General features: G+C 40.9%; 1 protein-coding gene across 1 annotated transcript; it reads right to left on the bottom strand.

Moving 5' to 3' along the window:
- Window positions 1-1,500: 1,500 nt before the first annotated feature.
- On the bottom strand, window positions 1,501-7,907 carry LOC118811275 (nuclear factor 7, brain-like). Its single transcript, XM_036575435.1, has 6 exons — window positions 7,352-7,907; window positions 5,406-5,501; window positions 5,090-5,320; window positions 4,013-4,035; window positions 3,808-3,926; window positions 1,501-2,335 (listed from the first exon to the last, which is right to left on the bottom strand). The coding sequence occupies exons 1-6, from the start codon at window positions 7,748-7,750 to the stop codon at window positions 1,794-1,796; spliced, it is 1,410 nt and encodes a 469-aa protein (XP_036431328.1). The 5' UTR covers window positions 7,751-7,907; the 3' UTR covers window positions 1,501-1,793.
- Window positions 7,908-10,203: the final 2,296 nt, after the last annotated feature.

Genomic DNA, 10,203 nt, shown 5'->3' with positions numbered 1-10,203 from the left:
TGGGCACGCGACCCTAAAACCTATGGGATGATCTGGGCCTGGAAAATGAACTGGGTATTAGTACAATAACAACAATAATAACAGTGTTTGAGCTCAGGACCAGCTTCTCTGACCTGATTGTAACCAGCAAAGACACTTTCTCTAAACAGACAACAAAGCACTGTAAGTCTCTCTGGATTAGAGCGTCTGATGAACGCTGTACATGGAATAATTACTGCTTCATTTCAAATCCACTGGATTCATGTTAATAAATGCCCATGAAAGCTTCATTTATTGGATGTACATATTTATGTCATTTTTCCAGTGTTTCACATTTGAAATTTAATCTTTCAGTTTTCCAGCTTTGAGAATTATTTTTGCAAAATTTACTTCTTGTATAATATTCCTACACAGTTTAAAAATATGGTTCTTCAAGGGTTCTTTAGTGAAGAAAATGGTTCTATACAGAAACATGAGAGCTTAAAGAACCCCTTTCATGATTAAGGCGTTCTCTGTGCTGTAGAGTTCTATGAGTGTTCATGGTTCTATAACTATTTACTAAAGAACCATTGAAGAACCATCTTTTTTAAGAGTGTACATTTCTATCAAACCTATGAATTATTAATTTCTGTATATAATATGTGAAGCTACACCGTGACTTAAAACCAGCTTCTCAACTAAAAATTAATTTTACAGACTTTTCAGATCCATATTTTTCCCAAAATAGACTAATTCTATTTCCTTTTTCCTGAATCAGAACTGATTAACATATAAAATCACAGTTGTGCTCTGACGTCTTCATGGTTTAATTATATTTGAATGTTGTTTATTTCACATTTCATTTTCATCAGAAAATTATCAGAAGATTTCTGGATATAATTTTGATTCTAAAACTGACAAACAAGGAAAATATAAACTTTCAAATAAATGAACTGACTTGATGAAGCTGTTCAGACAGAAACAGACAGGCTGTTAGTTTTGGTCCCATTTTAATGATATCAGTGCTAGAACCTCATATAGAACCACATATACTGAACAGTGTTCTCTTCCCACATTGCTGACACTCCTTGGAAAAATAATTTAAAAATAATTTCAATCAATGAAATTAACACTTACATTTGTTTCAATGTTTTTCTTAAGGATCTTTTTAATTTTTTTAAAGTGGAGTTTTAGATACACTGAAGATTTACATTTATTATAGGTTTAAAAATTATTTATAAAATGCTGTCCCATGTTTTTATGTCACTACAGAAACACTGCATTTTAGTCTGTAGGCGGGGCCTTATTTTAGCCACGCCCCTGCATATTAAAGCAGGAAGTGAGGCTGCATCCCTGACCATCATGGCCACATGGTGAGCAGTTAGATCCCATTGTTTTGGAGTAAATGTGTCCCAAAGTCTGAAAATCAGTGTGGAACATTAAGAATCATCACTACCGAAACAGTCACTACTGAAACATTTGGTAAAGTTTCAGTAGTTTTATGATTGTTTTGGTAGAGATGGAATGTTCAATCATTAGTTTTAATAAAATAAACATGATTAAGCTACAGGGTCACTAAAAGGAAAAAGATTTTAGTCTAAAGTTCAAGTCAGTTAAATGTGTTTTCAGCTGTGTGTTTAAATCAGTTTGGTAGAATAATCCATAAATGTCTCTGAATGTTACACCTTCATTACCATCTCCAAACATGTGTTTAAGCAGCTCAGTAAGATTGTCAGGTAATCTGAGCTGCAGTGACTGAACAGCTCTTATAACTGCAGATCATTTCAGTATTAATCAGTGTTTCAGTGCTGATCCACACAAAGACTGAATGAGCTCTAACTGAGCTGATTCACTGATACACTAAACTGCACTGCTGACATTTTCACAGGGCTGATATTAAGGGTACCGAACAGTGGAAACACTCTCTCAGTGAATGTGTGTGTAAAAGTGTGTAAGTGTGTTTTAGTGAGAGGATCAGAGAATGAGAGTTTTCCTCTGTCCCAGTCCAGCTGCACTCGGACCCTCCGCACTGTCTGACCTACTGAGAGGAGAGTGTCTGGCTGTGGTGAAAAACAGACTCTATATTTACCACGCAAATACCACACACTCCAAACTCCTCTCCTGGAGGATATAAGTTTCTTCCTCTGAGCCGACTCTGTCATCACACCCAGTATCCAGTGTTCACTGTCTCCAACTTCAACATCCCAGCAGTGAGTTCCTGAGTTGAAGCCCTCAGAGCCCAGAACACAATAAGATTTATCAAATCTCTCTGGATTATCAGGAAGCTGCTGTTTCTCTTTGGTGACTCTCAGACTGGTCAGATCATCAGACAGGATGAGTTTAGGATGAGCAGTGTTGGGGTCCAGAGTTACAGGAGCTGAAGAAGAAATACACACATATAATTTACACAGAAATAAAAATACATCATGAATTTAATCAAACACTGTAAAACAAATCCCTCTTTAAATGTACAGTAACTCACTGGCAGCAGGGTTTTCAGGTATTTACTGTCATTAATATTTACAGCACTCATACTGTAATGTTTGTTTACAGTAATGACTGAACTACAGTTTAAATGCAGTACATTTATATTTAAACACTAAACACTGACAGCAGAATATTACTGTAATCATTATTATCCTCTTTTCTGAACATTATTCATACACATACATATCAGGAAATAAAGAGTTAAACTGCATCATAAACACTTTAAAAAGAGTCAACAATCCTAAAAAGAATCAACTGATTCATTTCAGCTTTTCAGAAATACAGAAAGCTGTTCTTTCTAAAGCTAACAGGCTAACAGGCTAACAGGCTCCTCTAATAAACTCACAGCTGGATTTAAGGTGGAAAATTTACTGAAGGATTCACTGAAAAACTGAAATAAACAGAGTAAAATTATGTTCCATGCAGGTCTGACGAGCTCCAAACGTCAGGGTTTAATCTGAGCTGTACAGCTTTAAACTCAGTGTGGAAACTCAACACGCCAGAATAACGACTTTCAGAAAGTGGAACTGTTTCAATATAATTAGTTATGAGCTTAAAAAAGGTCTTTATTTTGGTCAAACAAGAAATTTATATTCTGCCACTAGAATCCAGAAAAAAACTTGCTTTTGATTGGCGTCTCACAAAAAGCAGTGTTTAGCGCCAGAAACAAGACGAGCTTTTCACCGACATCAAATATCGCTCATAATGACCAAGCACAGCCGGATCTGCGGTCAGGGAGACGTGGGTCATCACGCTGGGGCTCTGAGAGCTGAAGTGTCTTTAGTTTATACTAGAAAAACACACTGATTGGAGTGATTTACTGAAAAACACTCACAGCAACACTTACTGACCAGCACATTCACACAAACACACACACCCAGACTGACCACAGCTCTGCCCACTGAAACACACAGCAGTGTTTCTGTAGCTGCGTTTCTGAACAGAATCAAATCTGATTGGTTTTCTGTCAGAGGGTCATTGTATTGTGTCCTGTTAAGATCTTGATGCTCTCCATGTCGTTTCTGATGGTGTGAGGGGTCCCGCCTTATTTTCGTCTCTTAGCCCCCCAAACACTGTTTACCATCTGCTGCTATCTGCCGTCACCTCAGTCCAGCTTCAGCAGGTCCTGACAGAGTGGACGCTGCTGTTTTCCACCATTTCCAGACACAAACACTCATTTAAAGACCGTCAGCTCATGTTTACAGACGTGTCTGTGTCAGTGTCTCCAGTTGTTTGTGAACTTGGTGTGTAACAGCTCTTTTACTGATGCTGAGAAAGCGAGCGGCTCATTCTGAGCACAGAGTCCTCAAAGGTAAGATAAGAAAGAAACAAAGATAGGAAGCTGGAGAAAGAAAGACTCACTGAAGTGAACGATCTGCTGCATCGTCTCCCAGACGGTGAACTTCAGGTTGGCCAGATGTTTGGCCACATGGAGCAGCGCTCCTGAAAGGCTCTCTGGATCCTGCAGTGTGAGCTGAGCTCTGGAAGAACATTCAGGACTCAGTGCTGCTGAAGCTTTGAGTTCAGAACCACAGAAAAGAGAGAGACGGCAGACAGTAACACTCACCTTTTCACTGTGGCCTTGTAGTTCTGTAAAACAGTGAGAGTGGATCAGTGACTCTGCTCTCCGTTCAGTCATGGGCTTATTTTTATTTACTGAATAAACAATTTCACACAGTGGAAACACCACAGGGGTCATATGTGTCAGATATACGTAGAATCCCCACTGAAGTACAAAAAATCATCATTTATTGGTTAATTTCTTTTGGGAGGTGTTTGTTCCAAACATAATCTAAAAGTCCTAAATTTCTGAAAATAACACTTACTTTTTTGTACTTTTCAGTTCTTTTTCATTTTTTGTTATATTAAAGTTGAAATATGCTGATTTAGAATCGTCACTACCGAAACACAGATTTTCTATTTCTGTTTTCTGTTTGTTTTATGTATGTACAGCTGTATAAGTCTTATCAAAATGAGTTAAAATTGTCATTACCGAAAGTCACTATTAAAACGTTGGGTAAAGTTTTGGCAGTGCTATGATTGTTTTGGTAGTGACAAAATGGAAAGTTCAGTCATTTCTTTTAATGAAATAATTAAACTATACGGTGAACTCAAAAGGATTTTAGTCTAAAGTCCAAATCAGTTAAATATGTTTTCTACTCTGACTTTGAACCAGTTCAGCAGAATAATCCAATAACGGCTGCTGATCACTGATTGGAGGACTAAGAAAATCAAACAGGGTTTGGAATTGATCAGTTTTCGCAGATAAAAAACAGAGACGATTATTCATTAATAACATAATAAACAGATGTGACTCACAGACCCTCAAAACATGGGCCTGAATGTAAGTGAACACCCTGCACACTCAGACGCTTCGACACCGGCCGCCTTTATTTAACGCCACTCACACAGCAGCACGTCAGGAGGGAGAGAGAGCTGAGTGAGGGATATTAATGATATATTTCTATGAAAATTATACATTATTAATGTAGTTTTATACATTTGAACTGATCAGATAGATTTTATTTGAAGTTTTCACTCTGAAAGTGTCGACAGTGACGATGTTCCCAGTTCAGTTCTGTAAGTCAGAACTGTTCGTTTTGGTTCCTTGTTCAGGTTCTAGCGCTGACTGAGCGACACTCACCTGTAAGAATGGAACATCTTCAGCTGCCATCTCCTCTTCTACGGCTCTGATAGTGTCTGAAAGGGCTGATATCTCTCTGCTCATCTTCTCAATCCTCTCCTTCATCGTCTGACTCTTCTGCTCCTCTTCCTCCCTCAGTGCTGATATCCTGGCTGCCTCTTCATCTCGTAGAAACTGGTGAAGCTCCTCAAACTCCTCCTTAATCTGCGTCTCTGTGCGTCGGGCCTGAGTCTGGAAGGAAGCAGTGAATCTAATGAAATATGAGCGATTATGTGAGGATCCGGTTCATAATCTCAGAAGAGTTTGTTACTCTGACCTTTATATGATCTGCAGTCCGATCCAAATCCAGCTTAAACCTTTTAAAGACGTCCAGCTTCTCCTTCAGGGGCTTCAGTGCAGTTTTGAGCTCCTCCTGAAACAAATCAGCGTTTTAGTGAGAAACAAAGCCAGATATATGGTGCGTTCCAATCGGGAGGCAGCTGTCTAAGTAGGCAGCATTTGGTCATTGTTTTGATCAAATATGAAGGCAACATCACATGTATCCTTCCCAGTGAAGGCAATCCCACAATACTGTTCACCTGCTCACCGCCCGAGAGTTCCATCGCTTCAGTTGGATAAACATGGCGGACGAAGCGGACGTTTTTTGCTGACCGAGAAGATTACAAATGTAAGTTATTTCTTTACTTCTGTGTTTACTGTTTTGATTGATTGTTGTATTTGTGTAAAGTATTTAACATATTTGTGTTTGTAGATCTGTAGAAATTGTTCCTGTGGTAACATGTTGGCCGTTCGCTCGTCGAAGGCGAATTGGCAGGCTGCGTTCATAAGGCCCGAAACATACTTCACTCAAGGATGCGAGCGCAGATGACAGCGCTCGGTCAACACACTGCAAAAGCTCGGTCCTTCTGTACAAACTCACCACGCGATCTTACCACTGTGGCGGTTTAAACACTCAGTCCTGGAGGGGGCGATAGAGTACAAATCAGAGAGGGATGTACTGTTAACAGCCTCAACAGCTAAACGTGGACAGTAGAGGAGAGTGAGCTGCTTTACCTCTTCTCTTGGATTGGAAATGCAATAATCATATTTTTATGCCCTCTTTGTGTGAGATTCAGCTGCTCGTCTGCTGTGGCAGTTAAGAAACACACTAGGGGTACAAGACTGCTTGGTCAGGCTTGGCTGTGGTTATAGCGCCCCTTGCTGTAACGCTCAGAATGCAGCTTGCGCTTGCGTCGCGTAATGAAATTCGTCATGACACATTTTTGAACGCAACTACGCGTGAAACCCTGTCTGTGTAGCTCGAAGCGTCTGCGTTCGCATCCTTGTGTGAAGTATGTTTCAGGCCTAACACAATAGGTGAAGCTAACGTTAGTTAGCTTAGCTAGTGGGCTAGCTGTGTAAACTCACTGGCTGTTCAAAATGAGAGAGTCCAGTTTAAAATGTTGGCTGTTCACTGTTTAGTAGTGTTTAGTTTAGTTCAGCGTTAGTACTCCGGGATTTTTCTGTCCTCAGGAACGTAACGTTACAGCAGTGGAGAGCCGCAGTCTGAGGGGCTGAGGAAGAGGAGCGGTTACAGGGAGAAAACTGTGCCGAACGACCGAAAGCAGCTGACTTGCCAGGGGTGTTTGGGAAAAACTGCGGAACCAGCACTACAGACTGACGTTCTCCCTGAACGATGAAAAATACTTTAACTTACTGGACGATGTAGAGATTCAGAAATAAAATGTTTTTACAAATAAACACCACAACTGCTTATTTTTCCTGTTTTTATCTGGGGTGCCGAGTCGAGTATATAACAACATAACGTTACGAGTCATTACAGCAGCCTGTTCTTCATACACAAATACCCACAACAGTGTCAATGCAGGAAAACAGCTGCTGGAGACTCAAAGCCGTCCTTTAACACGGAGGTGATTCACCTCTACAGTCAGAGGGGACTGTAAGCTAATGAGTAACTGTGAGTAAACAGGTAAGACGTGTACAGCGCAGTGAAAGTTCTGACATATGATGGCTTTGAAGCACCGTCCTGAATGTGATGCCTACTAAGGTTCCTTTTCGGTTAAAATGCTGCCCAACAAGAGAGGAACCTTTGAAGGCTGCCTTCAGAATGGAACACACTAAAACTGGTGTCCCAATGTGTTCCTGTCTCTCAGAGTGAGGATCCAGGTCACACATTTAAGAAAATGACCAGTTATTTTTATTTTCAGCTGAATTTAGTGAATTTATGGAGCTTCTGACAAAGTGTGGTCACTCATAACCCACCTTGTAGTCGAGTGCTGCTTCCTGAAGGGGGAGAAATTTGTGGTTGGTGTGTATTTTAGAGTCCCGACACACCAAACACACCGGCTGTAGATCGTCCAGACAGAAGAGTTTGAGTTTCTCAGTGTGGTCACTGCAGATGTTTCCAGACTCTGCTGAACTTCTCTGACTTCTCTCCTGTGAGAAACTCTCACACAGGTTCTTTAAAGCCAGGTTTCTAGGAGGGTCCATTGAAGATCTCCTCCTACAAACTGGACATTCTCTGGATCCTTTGGTTTCCCAGAACTTCTGCAGACAGACTTTACACACACTGTGGCTGCAGAGCAGAACAACAGGATCCTTGAAGATCTCACAGCACACAGGACAGGAGAGATCCTCCTCTGAGAAAGATCTAGAAGCCATTTCCTGCCCCTGCTGTTCCGTCCAGTGAGAACGCTCAGACTTTCACTTTCAGTTGTGTGAAACTCTCACCTGATCTCAGGTGTGTTTCCAGTCAAACAGGCGGCTGTAGATCCAGTTAGTGATCATTTCCCTTCAGAGTGATTCTCCGGATCCAGAATTCTCCATAAACCCACCAACAAAAGTGGACGCCTCACACTCAGCACCTCCTCGGTAGGAGGAGTTTCAGTGGGAGGAGTTTAAAGAAGAAAGGCTGGAAGTGACGCCAGAGAGCAGGAAACTACGGAGCCCCACTGGTGACATCCTGTATAAATAAAAATAATGCGTAGCCACGCCTTATTAATGCGTGGGAACGAGATCCTAATGCGTGGCCATGACTTAGTAAAGCGTGGGAACGAGATCACGGCTTACTAAGTCGTGGCCACGCATTAGGATCTCGTTCCCACGCTTTACTAAGTTGTGGCCATGACTTAATCATCTCATTCCCACGCCTTACTAAGTCGTGGCCATGCATTATTTTTATTTATACAGGATGTCACCAGCGGGGCTCCGTAGGAAACAGATCAAATAACAATAAAGCTGGAATTGTAGAGTCGCTCCACACCAGCTGACCTACAGCCTGTCAGTCACATCATGGATTTACAGTAAAATTACAGTAAAAACTTCAACACAAATCATGAAGCTGTGCAGAATTTCAAAGATCCTCTTAGTTTTATTATGATTTTTAAAGTTTGACTCATTCGGCTCTAAATTACCTCTCAGATATGAAGCTGAGCTGCTTAAACGGCTGAACTGAAGATAAACATTCAGGGATCATCAAGTTATCAGTCTCTGGGCACAAACGTTTAGTGGTCCTACCTGATCGGTTAGGATTGCTACTTCTAGGCGCTGACTGGTTAGCATTACTGCTACTGAGCGCTGATTGGTTAGCATTACTGCTACTGAGAGCTGATTGGTTAGAATTACTGCTACTGAGAGCTGATTGGTTAGCATTACTGCTACTGAGAGCTGATTGGTTAGCATTACTGCTACTGAGACCTGATTGGTTAGCATTACTGCTACTGAGAGCTGATTGGTTAGTATTACTGCTACTGAGAGCTGACTGGTTACCATTACTGCTACGAAAAAAGATGGTTCTTCAAAGTTTTCAAGAAAAGCAAATGGTTCTACATAGGAATCATGAACCCTCAAAGAACACTTTGCATGATTAAGGTGTTCTTTGCATCATGAAAGGGTTCTTGAGAATGTGTTGTAGATGGTTCTATATAGAATCTCTTCTATATAGACCCATTTTAATCCTACATTTAGCACCAAAAAGCTTGACATTGTAACAATAGCAGAACCTTGTTTGGTGCTATATAGAACAATTTATTTATCTCCATTTCACCAGGCAAAGAACCGTTTCTTTGAGTGTTCATGTTTTCATGTAAAACCATTTTCTTTTACGAAAGAACCTTTGAATGACCATCTAGTTTAAGTGTGTGCTGCAATACAGTTTAAATACAACAAGCATTATAATTTAATTAATTAAAAATGAACCAAAAACATAGACAGGTGTTGTTTGAAGGTCTAGAAGGCCCTGAGGGTTCTCACTGAAGAACATCAGCTTATACTGCACTGAAATGCAGAAATGTGCATGACATCAACATGAAGGCATTAATTCAACCCAGACATCCATTAACAACCACCAGCTAATCAGCTCTTAGTTACATTTTATGCATTACGATGATCAACAATAGTCATTCGGTTAAGTTCCAGTGCTGGCGTATCACTGTCCAGCTGCTAGCGAATGATCTGTAGCTGGACTCGAAGGTGACGTCCTTTTTTTAAAGCCTTTTCAGGGCTGATATGGGAGAAGCCAAATGTTCCAATGTTCGATTATTTCAAGCTCTGAATATTCCAGCGTCAGCTCCTCTCTGACTGATCCGCCTCTGCGGAGGCCGAATCTCTCTGAAATAAGGGCTGTGGACTCACTTGGCTTGCTGGATGAGGAGTGCAGGCTGCATGATGACCTCTGAGACGCCCACTCGCTTAACCTGGAACGGACATTTATCATTTCAGCACATCTCTCTGTCAGTTTAATGGCCTACCGGAGATCCGTCATCTGTCATTAAAAAGACATGACGCTGAAACTCCGGCTTACGCTCCCTCCACGTTTCTTTTCGCTCCACCTTTGAAATCAGTCATCAGAAATAACAAAGGACCGAGTGTCCTCTGACACGGCACTTCACGCTCTTTGAAAGATGAGCAGTTTCAGAGGATGGAGCGTTTCAGATATGCAAAAGCTTAAAGGGACGACGGCTGTGTCTGAGTGTCTAGTGACACAGGCAGCATTTTAAACCACACTGTCAGTGAAATCTACTCTCTAATTCGGTCAGTTTGTTGGGCAGCTTCATATATTGTTTGTAATCTATAATGATAAACTTTCTTAAAATTTCATTTTCATTCAATTAATT

The sequence above is a fragment of the Colossoma macropomum genome, unplaced genomic scaffold (genome assembly GCF_904425465.1).
Source record: "Colossoma macropomum unplaced genomic scaffold, Colossoma_macropomum, whole genome shotgun sequence".
Classification (NCBI taxonomy): Eukaryota; Metazoa; Chordata; class Actinopteri; order Characiformes; family Serrasalmidae; genus Colossoma; species Colossoma macropomum.
Note: the sequence above shows the minus strand (reverse complement) of the source record. Positions and strands in the feature narration are given on the sequence as shown.